Consider the following 26890-nt stretch of genomic DNA (forward strand, 5'->3'; position numbering starts at 1 on the left):
CCTTGGTGCGCATTTTCCAACGCAACACCCCGAGCGATAACCGATGTACGTCATGGATTGCATTTTGGAGGTGCGAAATCGTAAAAAATCATCATCAGCTTGAGGATTCTTTTATCTTGCAGGATTTGGACGGTTGTTTGCATTCAACTTGTGTTTGGGGTGATTTCTTTCATCAAATTAAATTAATACCCAGAAACACAATTCTCGCGTCCATCGCGTTTCGCACGTTCCCTGCGATTGACGCAACAGTTTCGTCTTCATATCCTTGGCACGCTGGGCCAATTTATCTACTCACGTTTGTTATTGTTTTAACCATGCGTGGTGGTTTCCGTCGCTTCATATCATCGCTAATACGTTCAGCTTCGCGCCTGTGTAGTACGCGGCGGCCTGTGGTCAGTTGCGTACGACTTTTGTGTTTTCGCTTTCTTGGCCTGGTTCGACTTTGCCAACAATCTGGTCTCGCGTTGGTGTGCACTGTGCTTCGGTCGCATTTGTCCGCGTTATGCTCGATTACGCGTTTGCTCGGTGGTGAACCGACGCCCCCCTGGCTTTCGTCTAACCCGATGATGACGTCAATAAGACGCTCGTTTAACGTCCGGGACGGAGCGGCGCTCGTTGGGGGGGGGGGGGGGTGGATGAGGTGCGGAAGAGTTTCGTGATTTTGTTTGACATTCGCCCAACCTATTGCCAAGGGCTGCGTTGGTTCGTTGTACCGTGACTACCGTACTAGATTGTAACTTTTGTCGGGACCAAGCGGGCAGTTTGACGTCTGGCCGGTTGTTTTATCTTTCGGGATTGCCAGCAGACATCGAACATGGTTGCGGGTGTACTGAACTGGCTTAATCTACTGAGCTATCCGGTTTTTGCTATCCCGGCACGACGGCGCACCGGCTTAAGCCGTTATTAATTTGTATCGAAATTCTGTTCGAATGTACACATGTTGGCGTCATTTGGGCATAGATGATTCATTGCTAGTTGGAGGCAATGTTGACGGGCGGTTGTTACCTGAGGGTAACGATGTAATGGGATAAGAAAAGATAAATGTAGTGTAAAGGACTCTGGAGGATAAGGAATCAACAGGTAGTTCATTAGAAAATGAACTATGAAGATAGTGGCGACATCTGTGATCAAAACGGCGCACTTCTGTCAGTGTGTTGTTTCAAGTAGTTTGGCATACTTGGAAGTCAACTGCAACTGAGAGTTGTTCGGAAAATCAAAACTAATTCCAATATCTCGCACGTATTATGTGCTGTACTGTACGGTAATTCCGTCTCCGAGACGGTTCTAAGCATCCCGGAGCAAATAAACAGCTTTAACGGAGACTCAAACAACAAACAATCGTTGGAATCCGGGCTAATAACTTGCAAGAGTAAGTGTTGACTGTGTTTCAATGGAAATGTGCATGCAGGTAGATTTCTACCTAATCCTGGGAGTCGAATTCTCTCGGGCAATCGTTCGTTGAAAGGTTCCAAACAAATGAAATTCCATTTCCTATAAGTTTGTTGCACAAGAGACGTTGTTGTTAAAGCAACGTGTTTGTGACAGATGGTGCTAAGAATTCCGGCAATACGGCCACGAGTAAAGCCCAGCCAAAATGGACAATGAGCGTGAATGGGGCTCGAGTCACGTCCAATAAATAGATATTACGAGACAATTAGAAGCAATCTGAAGATCAAAGGAATAGTTATAAAGGACATTGAAGGAATGCAGTATCGGTAGGCGATATCAATTATACTAGCCAGAATTGTGACTTCAGAACAATTAGAAGAGTCTATTTAGAGAAATTCTTCAACATATTAAATATTGTTTTAAATGAAATGGACTATAACAAAGTCCTATTGCTATAAGCTGTATGATATGCCTTTTGCTACCATGGAGTGGTCTTCACAACGTTATGAAACAACCAACGGACCACGGCGCTACACGGGAACGCTCCTACAAAGGGAACGAATTAATTCGCTAAAAGATGCTTCATTTTTTCCCGCACTTTACGCGTCCGGCGGCCATTGTCATAAAGTTTCAATTTCAAATCCCCACGGCGTTGGCTGCCGTACAATTACCACCGATCTCACGCCCTCCTTCTACCCACCCACCGCCAAAAGTAAGGGAGCGGAGTGGCGGTCATTTCACCCTTTCTTGTCTGGTTTTATTAAAAGACATTTTCCTACCCCGGCTGAAGTTAATCCTTCACGTTGTCCTCATTTCCTGCCCTGGGTGTCCTACGCATGAGATGATGGAAAAGGATACCAGCCGGGCACATCCAATCCACACCGGGCGCACACTAACGAAGAGCATCGTTTCTAATCTGCTCGCAAGTGCTTGGTGAAGGCCACCAGCTGAAAGGTCGCGACCAAGAATCCGCGTAAATCACCTGATTATTTCCTGATTGGTCCCGGACATTGGCGTGGGACGTCAAGTAGCGCTTGGCAGTAGCGGTTCAGATTTCCTTCTATCTTCCTTTACCTTCACGCCTTCGTAAAGCGATTTGCTTCTTCAATTTAGCAGAAACAACTTGACTGTTTGCGAGCAATTTCCTGCCCAGTTTTTCCAAGCCGGTTTTTTTCTGTTTCTTTTCTTCGCTGTCCGCCCGGACCCCACGGGTGCCTTCGAAAGGTGGGCAAATAGCTGACATATGCTTTCAATTTGTGCCGTGTCGTGGATGTGGATGTAAGTTGCAGTTTTTATTTCCCCCCTACCCGTGTTTCGCGTGTTCTTCCCGGTGGCCTTCTTGGACTCGATGATCGTTGAAGTGATTGTTCCCTTTAGGGTGGCCTTTAGCTCTAAAGGGGCGGCAGTAGTCGGCCCCTTTCGGTGCTACAGAAAAATAGGACAAAACCTCATGAAGGAAAGTTTTTCCATCACGCTTCACATTCTTGGCTGTATGGGATTAAGGTAACGGAGGAATTTGTGGCTCTCGACGACGTAGTTCGAGGCGTAAAGCGCCTTCGCTTACATTGTAGTATTTTAACGCAATTCTTTCGATACAAGCTGGAGCCAATCTGCCACGATTCGCTGGTGCTCGAACAGTGCCAGTCCAACTCTCGAACAAATAATGGCGCACAAAAGGGGGCCCCCTAAGTAGTAGAAAAATTGCACACCAAATAAAACTAATGGCGCGAACGTGGACACAGGACGGCCATTAGTAGGATGGTGAAGCAAGCCAGGTTTTGTGGAAATTAATTTTCCTTTTCCATGAAGTTCCGCCCAAACCCGAAACAATTGTTGCATCCACGTCTGCACAACGCTGTGTAAGCGTGGGAAGCCGCGGTTGCAACATCGGACTTTCCACTGCGTCGTCCTTTGGAAAGTTTGTGGTTGGAAAAATATAGACAGAGAGTTTTTTTTCTTCCATCGAGCGGCCGATAGAACAGTCCACATTCGTGTGCGTCCCCGGAGTAGGAGTAGTAGTAGTAGTGGGTAGATTGAATTGTTGGTCAACCGGTCAGGTGAATTTGATTACTTTCCCCACAATGGGCAGTCAACCACTCTCCGGTCTAGCTGTCTCGCTCGCTAGTTAGTGGAAAATTACTTTGTCTGCAGTGTGCCACTTTGCTCAACATTTTTTTGCACGACTCAGCGCAAAGTTTTCATTTTATAGGGGGCGGATCTTGACTTCGGTACCTGTTTTCGGTGTTCTTTTTCTGCAGCTGTGAGTCTGGCCCGCAGTACTCGGTAATTGGATTCCCAGTGTCACGATGTTGGCGTCCCCCGTCTGGCGTCACAAGCTGGTACTGATGGTTGATAAAGCGTTCCCATCACGGAACTGTTTCAATTGGTCGTTACGGGAAAAGTTTATTTGTAATTAATCGCTTGCGATAGTAATTAATGAACTCGAATGGGCCAAGTGTACTTGCAGCGAATGAGAAGTGTTAGGTGTGTAAGGTTCGTGTCTTGGGAAATGAGCCTGAATGTATGCAATCCGTGTTTTACCCTCACTTGAACGCTCCGTTGGTCTAGTTTAAAGAGTAAATAAATCAAGTATAACAATGTTCTTGCAGTTTCCCCTACGTTTTATGATTATTTATAGGAAAAACTTCAGCAGGAAAATTTCCAAACCATATGGCCCTCTCCCCCGGTTTGCTTTATCAACTGCTTATCTTGTGTTCACATTATCGAAACTGGTTGAGCAAATTGACACCGCAAACTAGCGTGTTGTTCGTTTGTTTTCTTGTGTCGGTGGCCCAAAAAAAGAGAAAAACTTTTCCTTCCTGGTACGATCTGCAGAACGTAGAGAGAAAGAGAGAGCGAGATATAAGTAAAGGAGTGTGAATACAAAGGAAAAAAATGGTTTCCAGCTTCCAGTTTCTAGCTTTTCTAGCGGCAACGGTAAAGTTCTGTTCGTCTGAGATGAGCCACGTTCGTGTTGCGGCCAAGCTAACTGACCAGTTAGCCTTTTTCAAGCAGCTGGTTACCGGATGGTAAGAAAAACCAATCTGCTTCAATTCGCCCGTGTTCTGGTGGAGCCCCTAAAGCAGCCGGAAAGCAATGGATGATAGCAAACTTCATCCTTTCCCGAATGGGCAAGTTTGGCGAGAAAATGAAATGAAAATAAACTTTCTTCACTTGCTCGTTGTCAGTGTGTGTGTGGTGCTGATGGTTAAGTTAATATTTGTATTATCAGCACAGTAGTTTTGTGAGGGGTTTCAGTTGGATATGGCTTTAGGTGAGGTTGATCTGCCGTTATGTCGAAATGCGAGAATTGATTACAATTGCATTAGCCGGTTGCGGTTGGAGCCAATTTTCCAGTTCTGGAGGCTAAAAATAGAATTTTAAACATAAAATCCTAACTTGGATGTTTTGTGCTTGCTTATCTGATGTGACCACAGGCGTATCTTCTACTGGGAGAAAAAAAAGTTGTTGCCCAATGTAAACAAACTTAAAAGTTGCTTTGGGATGTTTAGCAAAGGCACAGACAAGGATTTTCCCCTTGTGAATAATAATTTAAAAACATTATGAGGAACAACGTATCCGTGTTAGGCGAACCCGCACTGCTTGAAGGAACCTTCAGGAGCCTTGTGCTTAATGGCGTGCAGCGCACAGCCACAAAGAGCGTTAAGTGCAATCGCATCCCCAAGGACACAAGGAGAATCGTTTCAAATGTCGCGCTAGCTTTTTTATGCTTTGGTTCGCTTCTGGTTTGTTGTTGCCATGAATCCTTGATATTGCTCCCAGAGTTCTCGTGTTGATCGTATTAATGTGTCTCCGTCCTCCATTTTTTGTTTGTTTGCTGCTGTTGCTCCCTCACTTACAGAACCATCATAATAACTACAACAACGCGCTCGGTGGCTCGTAACACGGAGGACAAGCATAAAAACCGACCGACCGCCCATCGGTGGGTGTCGCCTTGGTTGCTAATGGCAGTTGAAAAACAATAGAACCGCACAAACACCGACGCAGTGTGCATTAGTGACGTTGGCGGAAGTTCTGCGAAGCGCACTACTGGGGCCATACAATCGGGCCGCAAAAATCACACCGCACCATCAAACCTTTCAGCTGCAGCCCGACAAACTGGTGGTTTCGTGTGTCGTAAAGCGAGCCATGGCGCGAAATTCGGAATCTTTCCGAGCTATCATAAATCATCAGGCACACCAGGGGAACGGATTGTCGTGCGTCACTCACCGGTACAGTACCGAAGAGCGCTTCGGTGTGATGCATTACGCTATGAAAATTTTTGGGGCTTGCTCATGAAAATCACTCGAATGGAGCACATAATTTGGTAAAATAATGGAGGGGGGGGGGGGGGGGTTTCGAAAATCTACTTAAAATTGAGTACTCGGCACACTCACATCAGCCACCCGGGAAGCAATACATAATTCCTACCGTATCAATGTGGTTGGGTTGGTGATACCTTTTTTTTTCCTTTTCCATCCAGCATTATCATTATTATTAAACGAAGTGATATAAAACTCCGCCGAAAAAAAGGCCACACACACTCAGTTTCCCGATGGCAGAGAGGGACGATAAAATATTGATCTTTTGCTCGCCTTCTTCTATCCTGAGACAATCCAGCGCTCAAGGACGCCGTTCCAAATGAAAAGCCGTCAATTTTCCGGCAAACCATTACAAAAAAAAGGAGTGTCAATGGCTTGTTGAAATCCAATTACGTTGATAATATTTACACCGCCATCGGCTTCGGCGGGCGACGGTTAGATGGTGGTGTCAAGAGCGCTTAAGGGCACTTGGAGCCATTAAAGCGGTTCGGTTCGGTTTGCGTCGCGTTTAAAATGGGTAAAATAAAAATGTGGAATTCTTAGAAGCTGCTTAAAAGGCAACGGCTACTAAGAGGTTCGTGGAACTTGATCGAGTCCATGCTATTAAGCAATAAAGCAGCGGAATCCCCTCGTTGTGGTGACACCATTTCGTTAAACAAAGAAGGCTTTGCCATGATAGCATGATTTGTTTGTGGTGTGTTGCTATGCGAATTGCATACATTGAGTCGATATCGTTTCTATTTTTTAAGTACAAAACGGTCTCGTGAGTTCAATTCTCTTCTACAAAAGTCAATGTCTCGCATGCAAAAATTAAAATTCTCATCAGCTGTTTGGGTGCGCCCTGTTCGCTCGTCCAATGTCAAAACACGGCTAAGGTTACTGACAACGACCGCTAATACAACCGATTTGTGGTAGGCCTGCAAAACATTCGCCCGCACGTCTGCTTAAAGGTCGTCCATCTTCTGCCACCTGCTCGGTTTGATGCTTTTAGCGTGCAAAATTAGTGAGTAGTCCACCTTTAAGTTGTTCAATTGAAGTACAAAATATTGCGAGCGCGATCGCCCCTTTCGGAACGGGGAAGTAAAAGCGACAACCCGCAGTACTGGTGCGAAAAACGCTCGTGGAATATGGATTATAATTTGAATAAATTACCGATCGCATCAGACGCAAAGTTTGGACACACGACGTCGAGGACGCGGCATCGGCTGAATAATTCTGTACTGTACTAGGTCTCTCTCTCTCTCTCTCTCTTTCTCTCTCGTGCAGAGGAGTTGCACAAAACTTAAATCGCTCTTTCCTCATTTGTGGTGTTCAAACTTGGAAGGAGATTTAAATGTATTACCGAGTTACTGAGGATTTTTTGCTTCTTCCTCTGCTTGCTCTTTGTGTACTTTGGTTGACCGCGGAAATTGGGTCACGGTAGGAGGTTATTTTTCCTTTTCTTGCTAGCTGTATGTTGTTCGAGAGAAGGGAAGCAAGAGAAACATTAAAGTAAATCGTGGTCTAGAATCGTGGCCCCGTTTCCTTACTGGTGCCGGTGCTAAACGATGATGAAGCGAATTATGCTTGGGTTGAGTTTGGAGTTTGTTAAAGTGTGCGATCCCGTCCCGGGGAGGATTTAGCTAATCCGGACGAAGAAAATGCTGGTCGGTAATAAATAGACTCGTGAGTGAGGTTAAGGAAGTTCGAGTTGGATTGTATATTTGAGACTTTAGTGTGGAGTAGAGTTCTGTAGAATTCTAACGGAAAAATCATATCAAGAAAATAGATATTCTTGGTAATATGCATGAGTTTCCTAACAAAACAGCTTATTTATAACAGCTCTAACCACCTAACAAAATATACACAACACCATTGAAGCCATTGCGTACATCGGAACGTTCGATACGTTCCCAAACGAAATCACTCGTCTGTCGACCACCCAATTCCATTTCCCTGGAAGGACTCTGTTTGTTCTCCCTGTTAAAGTTCATGTTTATTTTGCATGTCCGAAATGGGGAGGTTCGTAAAGCACAAGCAGTTGGTCAGCGGAAACCCGGCGCGGTTGGCCATTTTTACACCATCCAAATCCAACGCAATAAAGACGCCAACAACATAAACAACTCAGAATTGAATTCCTTGAAGCTGAATTCGCCGTCGAGATTTTGGATTTTCTTGGGTGGCAACAGGTAGATAAGATGGGAAATCGTTTTCCCCGCCTTTTTTCCAATAGACGAACGATAGACGGAGACGTCTTTGCCATCTTAATTGTAAGCTTCCAAAATGTCATTCCATCCCTAAACAACTTCAAATCGCTTTTAATCTTCCGCGTATCTGGCTTTGAAGAAATTAATCGGTATTATCATTCATCAACTCTTGTCCCCACCCTCTAAGCTGGTGCTATTAAAAAGGTAATAAACAGGGCAATATCGCGTCGTTTTGTTCCTGACACACTGCACATTAATCAACCTGGACAAATGGGTAATTCCTATCCGGTAAAAGGGGTATCAGCAAAATCATTCACCACCGCATTGAAGAATGGGTTTATCAGCAAGGAAGTGAATGGTGCTTGGACAGGGGATTTCCGGACACAACCCAAGCGAGTCCACCGTTTATCGTAAACTGCACAAATCATATGCATCTATAGGGCAGTTGTCTAGGTCTACGAATGTTATCTTGTTTCCTCTGCGTCCTCGGATATTACCCGTTTTATGGAGGTGTGGTTTTGCACGACGGAAAATAATTTTCTCGGAATGCCAACCACTGATTGTGGGGTGGAAATGTACACAAAAGGATTACCCTCTGCTGCTGCTGCTGCTGCTACTGTGATGATGGAGAAGATTCTGTGAGTGTTATTCACGCTTCTGTGTATGGTACGGTGTGACGCTTTTGCTAGAAGTAAATGGAATGAATCTTTTATTAATTTCGGACTTCTAAGGAAGCATGTGGAGAAAGCAACCGTTCAAACAGAGCAAACAAACAACCCGGGCAAACATCAAAGCCAAAAGGAAAAACGACACATGCTGGACTATTGTGTTTATTTTGTGTGCAACATTCGAACCATGGGATGGATTGTCCATTCTGCTGCCGCTGTCAACAGAGCTTTTACCGAACCCCGAACACAGCTTCCCTCTTTTGTTGTCCATTGTTTTGCCGAACTCCATTGTGGTTCCTTTCTTGGAGCGTGTGATGCACTGAGGAGCGCTGGTGCAGCTGTGCACCATCGAGTATTGCTCCCGGACGAGAAAGGGGGATGGGTATGGAATTGATACGCTTCCCTGGTCAAACACGTGCTGTGTAGTTACATGTAATAAAGTTCCTGAGCACACACGCGCCATACTTTCCCGCACCGGCGAGCTGTTGATTCGATTTCCTTCTGGCAGTAGTTTTGCAACGTTGTTTAGTGTGTCCAACATCCAGTGGTGCGATGCATCGGGAGCGCTTGGGTAAATTTGCTTCGGGAATTTTTCCTGGGAAAAGTCAACAGCAGCAACATCTTAAGCGATTCGACAGGAAAATTAAATTCCTGAGCAATTTTTGTTATTATCAAAACCACCCGAAAGGATCTGTCCGTAAATTAAAGGTCTCCTTGAAAAAAGAGGGACAGAAAAAAAAAGGTTGCAGAAATTGCCCCACATTTTTTGTTGGCTCCTAGAGTGCGAGTTGACATTACTAGTGTCTTCTTCCGTTCAGGGACCGGATGATGGTATTCCAATAAATGTAACCGATCCCACCGAACTCCCGCCGAACATCATCAAGAGCGACTCTCGATGGGGATCGAATCGGTTTGGGGAGTTGAGATTTTCGCCGATGCGAATCGATGACAATTTGTCTTGACAACCGCCGCCACCGTTGCTCTTGTTTGCGGTGTTTGTTCGATCGATCCGCAGCAACCCAAAAAAAAGGACGGATCGGTGTCTTATTTTCCATACAAGCGGTCACATTACATCCGCCGCCATTACGCGTCTCCTTCCCGGCCAAAACGTGATGAAAATCAACCAAAAAGTGTCGAAAGTGTCGAACCGCACGACAGGAAGCATTACTTCTGGGAAGGATCTACGATGCGGTTGACTTTCCGACGAAAGGACGGGATTGGTCTGTCCGGCGGATCCTTATCCTTCGGTTGCCAAGGGGCCGAAAGTTCAATGGCTTCCTGTGCGTCGCGTTTATCACTAGTGTTGGCGCCTTCTTGAGAGTGTTTTTTGTTTGTGGGGAGACGTACGGTGACAAATTGTTTGTTTGACCGAGCAAATGATGCAAGCGTGCCGTGGTGATGTTTGGAGCAGCGGTGGAGTTGCTATCTGTTTTCATTATTGTTTTTTCATCCTCGCCACGAAGTTGCTTGAAGGAAGCGAGAAATAATCGACAAACTTTGACCAAATCCCTAAATGTCCTATTATTGACTGTCAATCCTGGTTTGTGTAAGGATTGGAATCAAACCAAAAGTTTGTCTATACTACCAAAATTGTTGAGCTCAGAAGAACAGCTTTTAATTGAACGATTTCAACGAGCTGTCAGCTTCGAAAGCTCTCTCTAGTGTTTCTCTGAACACTGACCGTTAATGGCGGTCATGGTCATGTTGTGCTGATTGTTCTACCGCTTAATTAGTGCACAATAGATCTCGATAACAAGGCCACACTCAATCTACCAACCCGGGGGTAAGGTTCGGCTGGGCTGGATTGTCCGTCAGGCCACCATTAAAAGCTCGCCTTTCTTTTGATGATGACAGTGAAAAAGAAGGATGTACCGTTGAAGGCTAGCCCGGAGCTAAGTGGAGCCCTGTTCCACTTAATTGATAGCAGTAACAACCTTCGGAAGGATCGAATAGTTTTATCAGGAATGATGGCATGGGCACTGGGGTTGTTTGCGATACTTGTTGTATACAGCAAGAGGGACGAAACGGATGAAGGGGTAATTAGTGCCGAAGAAGTCACCGCAGTTCGAAGGTTCAATCATCATCCGTCAGGGATCAATGTCAAGGAACAAGTGCATCGTTACTCTCCTAATTAGTTCCGTTGACATATCAATCGCTTAACGGCGCTTTATACTCTCCACGGAGTGGGGTGAAGCGGTTGATTCGAGTGTGTGGTCGTAGTTCAAACTGTAGGTCAATTTGTTTACTTGATAAATAATTATTCATTCTGGAGAGCTCCTTGTGCTGGAAGGAACAATCTGAGTGCTACGATTCGTTAGTGAAACCATGATAATTGTTTCTAATAGCAGAACTTTTATATGTTGATAGATGGAATAGCATCCCCATGATATTTTTTGGATATGATCCTCATCTTCTCATGTACTAAAAATCCGATGAGCTCAATTTCCGTTTGATGTACCGAAAATTCCGCCAGAGAGCGCTGCTAGTGCTTGTCAAAACATCGAATATACTGACAGTTCATGTAATCAATCTCAGCCTCCTTAGTCGTCGGTTCAAAAAGCTTAACCCAGCACTGCATCAAAACTCCATTCATTCCAGGTTATTGCACTTTAAGAATGAAAGTCCTTAGATAACACATTTAATATCCCTCCACGAACCACGAACACCCATTGTTCACTGTTCACAGCCAGAATGTACAATCAGGGGCACCCTACTGTGGCGCAGCATTCTGATAGCATGTTCTCCACGTCGGACCAACCACTACTTCTTGGGCAATGCAGCGGCGTGCGCGTTTGCCGTAAATTCAATTTGCGCCGTACGTAATGCGGGGGAAAAACGCGGACGAAAAGGGGATTTATGTTTCCGTGGCGATTGTTTTATGTGGCGAGGAAAGGCTTAGCGTCCTAGGCAGATTCAGTTGGTGGAACAGTTGCGGTGAACGCATCTATCGACCGTGAGTTGCACTCGGTGGGTATTTTCTGGAATTTGCTCAAGTTCTCCAAAATAATGGATAGAAATTCAATTTCCTGGACCAAAAAAAAGCGTCCCCAAGCGGCTCGAGTGTCTGGGAGCTGGTGAACAGCGAAGCCCAACTGCAGCAGCGTTTGTGATCGATTGCACCGGTAGAAAGGGATCCTGGATCTTAATCGTCCGAAGAGTTGTTTGCCTATAGAAGCATGTGGATATTTAGACTTTACGCATACCGCATCACTTGTAGTTTTGACGTTTGATTGGTGGTGATTTGGCACAAAAATCCCAAAATAGTTCAATACGACTTTTAGGACACAAGCACACCACCGAAGCCGTAACATCCTGACGTGAGCACTCCAGAGGCCTCGGTGTGTGTTGCATACCAGCCAGAAATGACGAAATTAAATTTCCTTCTGTTTTTTTGGAAGCTCGTATCTGCCCTGTCCAGGAAAGATCCTGTGCGGGAATCGAAATACGATCTGCTGGTGGTGTTATTAACTTTGTGGAATTCAACCGTGAGTAGTTTTGTGGGAAGCATAAAGTTGAATTAAAAATTGGAAGAGAGGAACCAACATATTGGCCAATAAAACTCTCATCAAGCGATTCTTTCCTCACTTCATTATCATTAACTTTTGCTATTCGTTATGAAATAGACGAGCAACAGAGTCTGGCCCTGACGACTCAACTCTGGTTTGTTTGTGTTTTGCTACGGGCGAAAAATATCAGCCGAGTCTTGGCCGACAGGTAGGGAAATTTCTGTGGACAAACATTTCCACTCTTCCGAGTAGGAGTTCCGGAATCTAGGCCGCCAGCCACGTGTTAGTTTTACGTTTTGGCGCGGTAATTAATTGCGCGCGAGTTAAATGAATGGGGATTTGAAGGGTGTCCTTGCTTGGGAAACCTCGCAAATGGGGAAAACTCAAGGCTGTTTGGTCGGTCTGGTGGGTAAGCAAAAAAAAAAGTCGCGCGGCGCAATCAATCTCATTTGGTGACCCAAATAAAACGGCAGTTGGTGGTTAGGTTGGAATGTGATAGGATACATCTGCATGAAGTCAAGCAACGCTCCCCAAATGGTCCCCAAAGGGCATTCCAACGCGGTCGTCCTAATTCGGTTACTGTAATGTGTGAACCCCCGCGACGGACGGTTATTCCGCTCGCTTGATCCGAATGACTTTTCGTTAAATTGAATTTCTCAAAATTAATTGATTTACTCCTGGCCGGCCTCCAGCACCCGCCTGAAGCCCGGAACGAATTTTCTTCACCGACACTGCCTTCATACGTAACGGAATGTTCAGCCTGCTCGAGTTCCTTCGATGGCGCAACAGATTTCATGGGCTTTCCCTAGTGGAAGCCGCTCAAGTGTGGAAGTTCGGGGAAAAGCATCTGTGCCTGTGTGTACCTAGTGTTTCTAGCGTATCGAGCCGGCTCCATACTTTTAGGCTTTAATTTTCCGCACGCTTTGTTATTTCCTCTCCCCCACTTTTTCCTAAAGACCATTGGAATTGAATCGTCGTTGTGTGGTTTGGTTCGAAAATCAATACGCCAACAGCATCTCAAGCCGCAAGGGAGGTTACGGACGTCTCTTAATATTGGAAAAGTTTCGTCTCCCGTTTTCCCAAAGGGAAAGAGGGGCTTAGAAGCAGGAGCGGCGGCGTCTTTAGGCCCTTGAGCGCGTTGCATCCTTCGGTGTAGTGGGTTTTGTTGGAGTGAACCTACAAAGGCTGGTTCCAGGTTTACTTCTGGACTAGAGGACTTAAAGCTTGATCGAGAGTTGAGGTTGAAAACTGGATTCGTTTTCTCTTAAATTTATACGATTTTTATTGGATTTCGACTTAAATACTGAATTTGAAGAACGTGAGGTAGTAAAATGGTTGACTCATTCATTCATTTGAGTTCATTTCTTAGTGTCACTCCTCTCCGTTTATTGCTATAAATTGAAATCATAAAATATTTAGCGATCTCTCGTAATATTTTACTTAAACATAATACAAATTTGGCATCATATTCCAGTGAGCTCATCCTTCCTTCCTAAAAGCCGAATGCCAAACAATGAAAATCATATCCGACAGGTTCACTTTCCTTTTCCTTTTCTCTTCTGCACCGGAAGTTCCACGAAACAACTCTCGGAATAAATTTCCCTCTCGAAGGTAGGAGAGCAGATGGTTAAAATAAGCGTGTTGCATAATTTTGACAGCAATGGCCGCGGCGCCGTCCCAGAACCCGTTGAGGTGAAAGAGATGAGATGAAATTTACATCTTTCAAACGCAAGGCAAGTCGTACTCAATTTGAGGTTTGGACAACCTTGTAGTACCTTGATGAAGGCAGCAATCGATGGTCAACCAGTGAAGGTACTGGCACTTGCAAATTCGTCATTCATGCAAATGTTTTGTCAAAGTTTCTGCCTCCAAAACCGTGGAGGTGTCTTATCACAAGACGGCAGGGTCAAACATTATTCGTCAACAAGTTCACCAACACCGAGCTATTCCATCACACTTTGGTGTTTATTATGCAAAAATACACCCACGGAGCTCCGGAACTGTCTCACAGCTTGCACCGGGCTAGTTGAGTGAAATTTCCGCCACGAAATGAGCAGCACCCCCAGACGCCAGGATGATGTGACTGTGACGTGTTCCGATGGTCTCCCAGGCACCCCGAAGGTACCCCGAAGGCCTGTCTCTGTTTGTAAACTGATTAATATTTCCTACCCAGCGGGTGTGCTGCGTTGCGAAAAACCAGTACCATCATCTACCAGGGTTTTCTGTTGCATTCGAATTGCATTTACCGGGGTTGTTTAATTTTAAGGGAACCTGGAGGTGGCCAATGAGGGAAGCCGGGGAAAAACAGTGCACCGAGAACGGATGGGACATTAAACCGGTAATTTCGCGACGCACACACTGCGTGTCATGGGCAGCCGGAAATGCACTTTTGTGCATGAGTGTGTGAGTACTGTAAACAGGCGTCAGGCAGCAGCAGCGGTCTGCCGTGTCCCGTGTGTGTTTATGAGCCACTTTCACGAGGCATCTGGTTCAGTTTTCGGCTACCGTTGTTGCTACTGCCGGTGGTGCCGGTTCCCCAAAATAAACTAATCTGATCGAAAACAGATACAGCACTTAGCGGGGCCGTGCCTGCTTGGACACATTAGGACAGAAACACACGATATTTTAAATGCTTTAAAAGCCCGGGGCCGGCCAGTGGTATAGCGATACTTTTCTATTTGTTATAATCCTACTTATGCATTAAATCAAATTGAATATGTCATCAATTTTTATTTCATTGCGTTTTCCGGGAGAGCAATCGGGAAAAGCGCTGGTTTCCTCCTGCGTTGGTCCATTCTGTTGCTTTCAATCCCGGATTCAATTTTGCTGGCCGACTTTTCATCCGCTTGTAATGGACGGGTGTCAACGGTGGCTGACTGTGAAGCTGTGTGAGTGTGTGTGTCCGTTGCACGCCCCACCCCTCAGAAATCCCCCCTCAAGGTACATCCTTTTGCCGTGCTGATCGGTGTCGTGGAAGTTGTCGGAAACATACACCGACGAGACGATACCTTCTACCCATTGGACACAATTTTCTGCTCCATTTTGTGCTGCCATCATCACCCGGTCGCCTGATAGGGAAAGCGGTCTTCTGATAGAAGACCAACAAAACAAAAGTTGAGCAGAGAGAAAGCGACAGGGAGAGAGTATCACTACGTTGGCAAGTGTTGAATTCTGAACCCACGGGTAAGGATGATGTGTCATGCAACCCCGCCAGGCAGCGAACATTCCATCGCTGCTGATGTGTCTTCTGATGCTCGGTTCCGGCACTGACCGCATTCATCTTCGAGCGCCTCTTCTAGTGCTGGTAGTCGCCTTGCCGACTCCAACTCCCTCACAGCCAGTTGGTAGTGCGGGGAGTTTTTTTTTCTATGCAATCCTTGCCATTTGCCTGCCATCACCGACGACCCAAATCGGATGCCCTCATGCAAGTGGCACACTGCCTGATGGAGGGAATGCATTTTCTGCAAAACTGACAGAATTATGATGGAGCCACAGGAAGCAACAGTGAACGACGCAGCATGCATCCGATGGGTATACTCGACGATGGTGCGCTGCTGCTCTTTCCAGCAGGAGGTTTCAATGTCCGGGCTGGGCGCGGGAAAAATGAAGAAAATTATCCTAAGGAGCTGGGAGTAAAAGGGGAGAGAGGAAGGAAGGTGTTGTAGTGGAATTTTGAAGTTAGAGTGCTCCGATGGTGAAATGTTGCCGGTTGCGGGTTGATTTGAACGGTCGTCTCTACCATGACACTATTTCTGACACCTTCTGTCAAAGATAAGCGCAAAAAAGTGACTTGTAGTGGAAGTTGAAATGTTCATTGTTTTCAGTAGCTGGGTAGGGATGAGAGATCTTCCGAGCTTTGAATGAGCTCGATCGATCCGGGAGCGTCCGTTGCTGTTGGCAACGGTGTTCATTTGCGTTCATTTTAGGTTCATCTTGACGGACAAAAAATTGCTAGAGCATTATAGATATGAAAAACTCCAATAATTTTAAAGAGTTGGATTAAATCTTCCCTGAATTAGCATGGTTCTATGCACACCAGAACTACTTAAAATGCCGATGCCTGCCTTCCTGTCTGCCTAGCGCGTTCAGCGGCCACACTCCGAACATCAAACTAGATCACGACCGATTCGATGCCTTAGCATCTTAATTGAATTAAAGCCGTCAGGCCAAACTTTTCCGTCTAGTCATTGCCGGAACCGTGCCAAGGCGGATACGAAATTTGGTGTCCCTTCATCAGCGCGACTCGACCGACGAGCGTCTCCTTTCGGAAGCTGCATGCCGCCGTGCTCGGGCATTAAAATGCTCAAACAATTGGTGTTCGACAGCGACGATGAATGGAAATTTAATTTTCGTTCCCCCCCATCTGAATGCTGGGGGCGAAAACCCGAGCGTTACTACAGCTGTGCTTTGACTTGGCCGATGTGGCTTAGGCGTTTGTAGTTGCGTTAGACGCTTTTCGCCAAATGAGCTCCGGTGCTGAGGTTTTGACAGTCCTACTGTTTGCCGTGCCCGATGGCGCCAGGTTTGGGAGGCTTGCGGCTTGAGTGATTGTTTATCGTAAAATTTATCTCCAACTCGTTTGCCGTACATGCTCGCACGTGTCTGCTGTGTGAACAATGGCTTGAAGTGTAGGCCGGAGAAGCTAGGACAGGAGAAGGAGGCTTGAATAATTACCTAAGGATATTGGAGGCGAAATTAGGCAAAGTTCGCGTGAAGTGAGCTGTGGTGCTGGGCGTTGAATATGACTTTAAAGCGTTTCAACTGGCTGTGGGTGAGATGAATTGCTCGCATTAATTTTCCACAAAAGAGCATTTCAATCTTTGATGTAACGGAAGCCTGAAAAAAAATTTCACTTTAGAAGAGATATTGCAATAAAAGTTATATTTTTTAGTAAAAACTGCTCAAATCCATATCTTTTGTATAGAAGATTGCATACCTTCAGGCGAATATTGTAATTTTACAATTCCTAATCCTAGATCGTTAATAGGATGTTAACTGTGTAATGTTCAGATTGAAAAATAAATAAAAGCATGTACACGAGGCATATTTTTAGGCAACATCAGGTCTTATACAAGGCAAAAAAAAATCCCGCTACATGAAAATATTGCCTAGTTTTCTATGTCACCCCGTTACACGCTGCTATTTTCTTCGATCGTTCCGCTCCAGCATCAGGACGCGAAGAATCGGGTTTCCGGCTTTCTTCATTGTGTATCCGTTTTTTGTCTGCGTCTCCCACGGGCTCCAGAGCGAAGCAGCGCGTCTGGTGCGTCTGATGCCAGCGCCTCGGAAGCGGAAATGAAGTGGATGCCGTAATGGTGGACCGGCACGCTACCGTGTGGCGTAAGGCGCGCGTGTGAAGAAAGGAATTCGATTGTCGTCCTATTTGGTGCCTTACTGTTTCTGCTCATCGACCGGAAAAGCGGAAAAGCATACCAATTGGGCTGATGGATCTTCCTTTTTGCTTCTCCGCTTGCTGTGAGATGCTGTTGAACAACCGCCACGACGGGAATGGTGAATTTTGTGCCCTTTATCTCTTTATCCCTGGGTGCTTTCGATAGGCTCTCCCGGTTGGCTGGCTGGCTGGTGTGCTTCTATGTGCCGTGTTGCTGTGCCCGGCTTTGGCGCTTTGGTCGGTGTGGGTGTTGTGACTTTTGCGTGGAACCCCGACATACCCGGTGAGATCGTTACACTCGCAACGGCGGGAAACGTCTGGAGCTCGGTTTTACGAAGACAAAAGGCATCTGCATATTAAAGGCGATAGATTTGATGGAGACAACACAGCGACACGGGCACAGCTTATCACTTTATTGTGGAATATAATGATAAATTACAGGTACGGTGGGGTTGGGGAGAGGGCCATTTTTGATTGCCATTGCCAAGTCCGGTAACCTTTGACGGCATCGAACGCGAAACGGCAGCTTCGAGAGGAAACGGGGCGACAAGAAGCTTTGTCCGCATTGGGGACGTATTTATGATAAAATAATACACCTTTCCACCTCGGTAAGGTAAATAAAGAAAAATTGGATTCACCGTGCCTGGATCATCAATTTCCATTTGAGAAAAAAAACGATGAAAAAATGGCACGTTATTGGATTATTTTCGTTAGCCTTTTTTTTCATTTTCAACACGGTCACCATTTAAATTAGCCTAAAAGTGTGATGATGAAGTGTTGTCGGACGAATTGCTTCGTGTTCCTCGTTTTTTTTATTCAATATAAGCAATTTTACCATGTACATTACCACCTACCTGTGAGTATACATGGTAGCTCAATTTTCGTTTGTTTTGACATGAAAAATAATCTCTCCCACGTTCCCGGAACGTCCTGTTTTTTTCCAGTCGAGATCTAATCAATCGTTTGCTAGGGAATAAGTGGATGGGAAAACATTCATTTTCACCATAGGGGTGGAAAACAGCTCATACTTCACTAAACGGTAGCAAATGCAATATTGGATGGAAAATAACTTTTTCCCTTGCGAGCTGGTAGAAAAATTGGTAAAAACGGAGGAAAAACAAACCTTCCTATTACTGGAAAATTGTGGGAACGAAAATGGTAATTTATTTGCTTTTTACCCTTGTTTTTCGGGGATGGATTTTCTAGCTAGAGTTTACATCGGGACGGTAATTCTCTTGCAGATAGAGTAATAGAACGTGCAAACAGGATAATGATAAGGTCATGTAGAATTCTAGCTACCTATTTTTTAGATAAGGGGGTTGATCCGACGACGGAGTGGTTTTCACAAGGCCGTACCGTGGTTCAAATCCCTTTCAGACCGACTCGTCGATCGCAGGACTGATTATCCAGCTACGGGTAACATCAACTCGCCGGGGTCTATTGGGCATATTGGTCCCTCTTGTAGTTCATGGTTGAATCACGCAAAAAGGCTTTAATTAAAAATCATCATCAAATAAACCGTGAATATGGCGTCAAGCCGTCCAACTAGAAAAAAAAAAAAAAAAAAATAAACCGTGAATAGAGCTGTCGGTGGGCAATAATTGCTTCACAGCAGTAGAGATTTTTCTTTATCATTAGCACATCTCATCCATTCTTTTTAAAGCTTACCGAAGCGCTTTTGTGCCTGCATTAACATCATCATAGCGCCGCCATCGGTGTGCCGTTAATAACTCATTAAAATTTTATCCTTTTTTTCACTCACTCGCGCGCTCTCTCTCTCTCCGGACTCTATTTTTCACCCTGTATCCGGAAGATGGTAACATAAGGCTTGTAATAAAATTAATCCGCTTATCGACTGGTGGTGGTGAAATTTGCTACTTGCTGAATGAACCAAGGAAAACAAAGCGAAAAACAGCTAGAAACAGTGTAATAAAAGCAAACAGATTACTGGTAAAACTTTTCCCGCTTTTCATTCCACCAACACACACACACACGCACACACATAATTTCCTGCGAAAAAGGTGGAAAATTCAATAGGACGAGAGCGCTTTCACACACACACACACACCGCTTGCCCGGGACTCATTATCGACTTTCATCGAAGTTGCTCCCTGATGCCGGCGGGGCGATAAGTTTTCATTCTATATACAACACATCCCGCTGATGCCCACGTGTTGCTTGTGGCGGTTGTACTGTGTTGTTGCCAGTTCTTACCTCTCCCTCCGCACCCCCCCCCCTCCTCACCACAGGTACGACAGGTACGCTGGTGATAATCTCGCTGGTGAAGTTTGTAAGCTCAATAATTATCCTCCCCTGGATGCAATGCGACAGTGACAAAGCGTTTTAGGGCAAAGTTGGTCGTCGACGGAGGATGGTGAAGGATTAATTTCTGCTCACCTGTGCTTTGTGGAAAAAAGGAAAAGAAAAGCTGAGGGGAAGCTGAGTTTTATTGTTGGGTGATAATTTATTGGGCGTCAGTGTCTGTTTTTCCGAAGAAGTTAATCATCTCTTGTTGAGATACTTTTAAAATGAAATTCTCAACAGGACAGTGCCACGGAAAAAAATCATCCCAAATTATATGCATGAGTCCCACCTTTAAGAATCAGTGAGCTGATTGAGAATCAAACTCCCAATTCACTTTACGCCCACTTATCATCTCTAACCGCTCAAGAGGGCTAGCCTTGAAATATGCACCACTCGGCTCCCGACAGATCACGCACTTCGCATCGCTTTCCATAACACTGCTCGCTGGCAGTAGAAAAATTTCCATTGAATGGTTTTTAATTAACTAAAAGCGGCATCACGCGCCACCGATCGTGGCACACTGCACGGTGTTGTGTGCATTCGCGCTGCATCCAGCTCGCTGCACCGGGTCACGCACGCACGCCCGGTCGGTCGGTTGGTCCATACCGGACCGAGGCGTAGTAGAATGCGGGGTTTTAAGTGTGGATGTGAAGTGGGTCGTAATAATAAAACACGCCAATCAAGTTATTAACACCGCCGATCGCGGTACCGGTTCGAGAATAAAAACAAAAACCCTGAGCATTATGACAAATAGTGTTGCAAATGGGTGGTATGTAAATTAATGGTAGATGTTATTGAATGCTGACAAGGAGTCGAACAAATGATGATTGATTGAGTTTTCGAAAACACATAAAAAGAAATCAATTTAAAATGTTTCAACGCTTACTTATGTCACGCTAATGATTGTTTATTAATTAAAATATTTTTTTTCTTATTTTATTTTATTTTCAGATCTACACGACAGCACAGCTGACACATGCTAATGTTGTGAGCCATATTGCATCGTTCTCTGCACCATCTGCGCCACCAGCAGCTCGCGGCAGCAACTGTGATTTAGAACGAACGACCGATCCAGCTCGATCGTGAAGGAAGTTAAGGCCGACTAGGAAAAGCAATTCAAAGCGCTATTTCCCCGTTCCTGAACGGTGCCGCCGGTGCCAGGAAGGGATGCAACATTATTCTCAGCCCGATCACCGTTCACCGATCAAAGCCCGACAGTTGCTCAGGGTCGGTCAGCTTCCCGCGATCGGGTGCAATTATAGTGCGGCACGCTAGAAGTAAGCAATTGGCGGGCTGATCTGTTGCTCGCGGTTGAGAAATGGAACATGGCCACGATGACGATGGATTCCGACCGGTTGAAGCAGTGCCGTACGAACAATCGTCGCGTTAGCGTGAATCTGTGGCTTTCTGTGGGAAATTGTGAACTGTGCTGAACTGCGTGTGATTGTGTGTGTCTTTGTAAAACGCCAAAAAAGGGTTGAAGAAAGGTCTCGCCGGAAAGCGCGTCGACATTCGAACGAACCATCCATCACAATCATAAATCCATCAAATAACGATTCAATTGAGCGATTTATTGCAAACGGTTTAAGAAAGCTTGCAGTCGCCCAAAAGAAATGGGCGATGAATCCGTTTGCCCGTTTCGGCGGGTTTTCCGGGTCGTCATTGTCACTCGTTCTATTGTTGTCGAATGGTTGTCAGGATTTTGCTATCATCGTGATTTTTCCTTGTTTCCTTGTGAGTTTTTTTTTTGTTTGTGCACAATAGAAAAGGACGGTCCGGAGTGACCAGTCAGTGACCTTAAAAATTGAAGGAAGATTTTAAGGCTGTTTCTTCCGAGAAGCTTATTTTTATGATGTTGAATAAGGCGCTCAACCCTGTGACGTAGTGACGGCAACACGCAAAAAGGGCACACGGAAAACGATTGATAGCAAGAAGAATAGCCCTTTTTGTCTGTTTAAAGAGCGTCTTAGTGTTTGTAGTTATATCTGCTTTCGCGTACCTTTTTAGTAAAATCCTATTCCGGCACTGCCGTTCACCGATCGTTAATCTCTACTAAGTGGCAGACGGCAATCCTTTCTGCCTCTTCAACCGAAAGCGATTAGTCGTGAGCGATTACATCCCACCCAGAAGATAAACAACAGTTTAAGGATGTTTTAGCTCGTTAAAGCAAGTGATTCCTGGGCCCTGGGTTTGGGCCTGGAGTGCTCCTGGAGTGTGGCTTTCATTATCCCTTTTTTAAAAAAGCTCTCATCATACGCTCAATCGCACGTGCGCCTTTGTGTAAGAGGCTGTGTTTGGGACCGGCTCCGGTTGAAGCTGAAGTGTATCGATTATCGGTTGGAGACTGGGCTGCAACGGCTGCAAGAATAAACGTATTTTATGATGGAATGAAGACAAGCAGCGAAAGCGAAGAGAAAAGATTAATGACGTGTAAAGAAAGGTGATAATTGATTTCAGCGAGTTGTGTGTTTTTTTCTTCTTCTTCTTGCAGCGGGTGAGCGTGGCGCGCCAAGTGAGAAAGTGAAAGTGAGCAGCGGAAAACCTGGCGCCTGAATGTATGTAAAGTGAGCGCGTGGAGCGGATATTAGGAGAAAAAAGCGTTTCCCCAAAACCCGCGCATTATCTTTGCTGGGCGCCTCCATCATAGGCGCGTGTGTGCGTGTTAATGAATAAATGATGAGCGACTTCCGGGCGCAAGATTCATCCCGCTGCCATTAAAGCCTGCAGAATGTGTTGCTGTGGAATTTGCCGAAGCATTGCGAAGAAATAGACCACCGCAATGGGTCGCACGTGCCCGGGATGGTTGTTGCTGGCGTGAGGGAGGGATTACTGCGGGTGGGAGTGAGTGAGTGCAAGTGTGTGTGTGTGTGTGAAAGTGAGTGACGAAAATGCGAATTGTGTCCTTGAGGCATGTCCTGCTTCCCTTACCTAACGTGCCAACATGTCCTGAATTGTATGCGACGAGCGCACGGTTGAAGGTCGGTTCGTGTGTCGTTTTTCCGCGGGAAAATCACACCGTGGTGCTAGTATTTGGCCTACCAAGTGTATCAGGTGTGTGAGAGTGTTGGAGTGTGTGAGTGATTTGATTCAAGAAAACATTGAGTGAGTTTGCTTTCGGTTGGCCGCAATCGGTCATAAGGCGTAGTGGGTCATCATTTGTCCGTCTGAGCCCGCCGGAGCGGTTGCATGTGGTTCACCGGGTACTGCTGTGGCGTGAAAGGAGCACGCACAGCAGCAGCGGTGGGTCGCGACGACGGTAACCACCACAGCCACGACGACCACTACGACGAAGACTGCGAAAATTACAACCGGAAGTACCAGCAGAAGCAGCAGCAGCAGCAGCAGCAGCACGATCAAACCGTTATGGGTTGCACACCGAGCATCCTTTCGAACGGAAGCAACAATCAGCAGCAGTCGCGCAAGGATAGTGGCCTGTACGTGGGCAACGTAGCGGCCGCCAGTGGCAATGGAAGCAGCGATACCGCCAATGCCGCCGCCAACAACAACAAGCTAAGCAACAGCAGCCCGGTCAACCCGACGATGGTCAATGCGCCCTACCCGGGTGCAGCATCGAAGGACGGTGGTACGGAAAAGGTACGTAAGAAACGGTCTGTCTTAGCTCTAGAAGAACCTCGCCGAGGTCTTGACCGTCCATTATCGGATTCCTTGTCTTTAAAGTCCTGCGCTCACGGAGACGGTCCAGGTTCAGATGGGATTCGATATCCGGTTGGGAAGACTATCGTCGTTACCGCTCCAACCATTGGACCGACTGCGATCAGGAGCCTTAAAAAGCGTTAAAAAAGAGACTAAGCTTCCATCCCCAATACATCAACGCGTAATGCAATTTTAAACCGGTTCGATCCGTAATTAAATATTCCCCAGGCAACACACTGTGCTGTGGTTTGCGGGAAAATAATATTTTCCAAATCAAACACAGCGTGAAGCGCACTCCGCCGCCCGTTTGGTTTTCCAATCCAAATTTGCTCGCATTTGAAATCATATTTATTCTTTGCTGGTGAGGATCGTGGGAAATCAATCAAAAACAGTCGAGACATGTGATATGGTACGGAGATCCGGTACCCGAATTGAAGAAATTCAATTCAGCCCCGTGCCCGCTTTTGCTGGTGCGGACGCGTCTGAATGATCGAGCGAAGCGCTCAAGGTTTTTCCGGACCACCGCCGAGTTTGGGCGGCTTATTTTGAAGAAGGGATCCAAACCACCGGGAGGCTCCGAGGAAGTGCTGTTAAATGTGGTTGAATGGGAATGAAAGCGGAGTATTTCTGTGCAAGTAACAGGTGAATCGAATAGAGTAAAGTATGTGGGGAGGCTTTTTTCTGTATTAGGAAATGTGTTGTGTGATCAAATAAACCATAATCATATTTCGGTTCTTTCGACTGTTTGTGAAGTTGTGGTTGCTTATCCCCGGGGGCGCTCTTGACAAACAAATGACAAACGAACGCTAGAAATAAACCTCTTAACCATAAGCGCTTGGGCACCAACCAAAAGCGAACTGTGCGCCTCATTTCCTTTGAATTTATTCTTCTAATGTAATGCTATTTTTCGGTTCACGGTTTCTATTTGCAGGAAAGTGCGAAAAAAGATTCGATCGTTTCGATATCCGCCACGGGGCAAATTACAAGCTTTCCTGTCGTTTCCACCACCGTTAGACGACCGACCGCTGGAAGTAAGTAAACGTACATTTCGATATGATTCGTCGTTTGAAGGTTTGAAAACGCGCAGCTTTCTTTCCTCCGGAACTCAACCCAAAATAGGACCCAGAATTGTTATGGTTTTATGTGCGATGGTATACGAAATTTCATTAAAAGCTTGTTTCTGAGGATTGGCAGAATAATTTTATACAAAATGTAATCACAATCCGAGAACGAAAATATGTAGCAAAACATGTTTATTATTCTTCGAAACCTCGCTCGGCCTGATGAGCGGCAGGCCCAGCGACCGAAGCGCGATTGTGGGATGCTTTGCGCCGTGCATAACTTTAGGCGCTTTTACGAATTTTTCGAAATCAAGTGCGTTGTTGGGCTGTTTTCTGATGCTTTGGTGTGGAATTCATTCATTTTGCTGTCACAAGGCAACATTATTGTTGGAGAGGTTTTATAGAGAACAAAATGATGAATTAGGCAAAACATGCCGAAAATAATTAGAAATATGGCAATTTGTCGTTATTCTTCAATGATCGTTATGAGCATCTTGTTACTATCACTCTTAAGCTTACGCAAAAGAAAAGCATCCTTTCGACCGTTTACCAATACCCAATGCCCAATTGTTCAATCACTATTTTATGAATATGACGCTGTTACGCCAAGCGTCCGTCACACACGCTGTGAACGGTGTGATTGTATCAACAAATCGGGCAAAGGTGTTGATTACATGTCACCCTCGCGGTCTTCAGCCCGGTACACCGATCTGACGGATCGCGGTCCAGCCCCGGCAAACCGCAGCAGTTCCGCGCGTACATATCGCATCTCGCTTACGGTTTTGCCTGGCAGAGATCCGCGGCCCGGCTTGTGCGACATTTAAGGTTTTAAATACAGACCGGAGACCCCATGCTCCGGTGTTAAAGTATTTGCTGATTTGTTGCGAATTGCGGGAGTTGTGTTGTGTTAAATGTGCCTCCGTGCGTTCCCTTTTCCTACCCTCGCGATTCCCGCCTGTCACGCGACTAAACGTCATCGCCTTCGATGGTGATGTGTGTGTGGGGTAGGTCTAGTGACTGCAGTGCGCCAATCCGCACTGTTTCGCTCGCTGCCCTAATGGGGATGGCTAATTAAAAGTGACGCGCTCGGTAAGCGAGATGAAGCGAAACGGGCGAGCGACCACCGTGACTAGCTGGTGGTGGTGGAACCTTTTGGGAAATTAAGAGTGACTTGTGGGGGAAAAGGGACGAGGGCTATCCAACTCGATCTCATTCCACACTCGCAGGCAGCTGTCGAACAAATTGATATTCGCACATCCAAACAAACATTCGAACCAGCGTCAGTCGCTAATGAGATAGTACTCTTGCAGAAACCCCCCCCCCCCCGTAAGGGTTTTTGTGCGAGATACGAAAGGAGGACAGCTTTTGTCCGGTGCATGATCATCAGCACACGCGTGAAAAATTGTGTCGAATTCACCAGAATACCACCTCACTGGGGTTTAGTTTATTTGGCTTAAGCAAGAGAAGGTATTTTCAGGCGTGCTGAGCGAGTGAAAAATTAATGTTTAGAAAATAATTCGCCAGAAAACTGACGTACGAAAGGGATGAAATCACACATTGTATCGGGTGTGTAATCATAACAGCAAGGCTGGTACCCCGTGACGAGTAAGGCAACTCAATTTTCGATCCTCATGTTGTGATAATTGGCACGTTTTTGGGAGAATGTGCGTGCGTATTAAGATGTTTTAAGCCATTCGGAGCTTGAACGACGATGAGCATGATAGTGATTCTTCCGAAAGTCACGATCGTATCAGCAACGGTTTCACATGGTGCGTGTATAAAGGCCAAGGCAGATGCGAGAAGCAAAGCTAAATTTGCAGTCGTGAGATGTCAACTCATCTGCTGCCGCGAGGTAATGAGGGAGATAATACAGAAATTATTGATTTTTTAGGTAAGAAAACTGTTAGGTTTGGATCAATCAATTCTTCAATTAGATTGTGTACAGCGAATTGCATACTGTAAGGCTGATATCACTTGAAACGACGCTTGTCTGTCGTTCAATATTTTTACCCGTCGTTTTGGGAAAAACCTTTCGACTTTTAAATACTAAATGCCCCATTCCGGCGTCGAGACGTCAGCGCACAATCAAAACAATACGTAGCCAGTAATAACTACACGTCCATCGTCGTTTGATCGTGAAATCTTATCTCGTGTCCAACATGTCTGGATGCGTCTTGTGTCGGATGCTACTTACATCCGACCGTGTGTTTTCGTTGTGTTGTGTTTTTTTATTCCTCACTCTGCAATGTTTACTGTGACGTTTCACAATGTCAGCTCCTCACTCTTTCTCCCTTGGGTCTAGATTCTAAGCGGGGTTTTATTTCCTTACAACGGCATCGTTCATTTGACGGACGGCTTTTTGCTTCCGTGATTCCGAGCCAAAGCTAGCCGCCGGCGACGTTGTCAAT

The 26890-nt window shown here is 45.7% G+C and overlaps 1 protein-coding gene across 6 annotated transcripts in view; it reads left to right on the top strand.

Annotated features, from left to right (window-relative positions):
- The window catches only part of LOC118510273 (high affinity cAMP-specific and IBMX-insensitive 3',5'-cyclic phosphodiesterase 8), a 124806-nt gene that overhangs the window by 15333 nt on the left and 82583 nt on the right, over window positions 1–26890 (top strand). For 5 of the 6 annotated variants that reach the window (XM_036051876.1, XM_036051880.1, XM_036051879.1 and 2 more), the window contains exons 2-3: window positions 22259–23361; window positions 24353–24452. In XM_036051876.1, coding sequence (XP_035907769.1) covers window positions 22954–23361; window positions 24353–24452 — 508 coding nt within the window. In that variant the 5' untranslated portion in view covers window positions 22259–22953. Of the gene's footprint in view, window positions 1–20782; window positions 21045–22258; window positions 23362–24352; window positions 24453–26890 lie in introns of those variants that run through there. The other variant, XM_036051878.1, reaches the window with a different exon arrangement.

This window comes from Anopheles stephensi, chromosome 3 (genome assembly GCF_013141755.1).
Source record: "Anopheles stephensi strain Indian chromosome 3, UCI_ANSTEP_V1.0, whole genome shotgun sequence".
In the NCBI taxonomy this organism is placed as follows: Eukaryota; Metazoa; Arthropoda; class Insecta; order Diptera; family Culicidae; genus Anopheles; species Anopheles stephensi.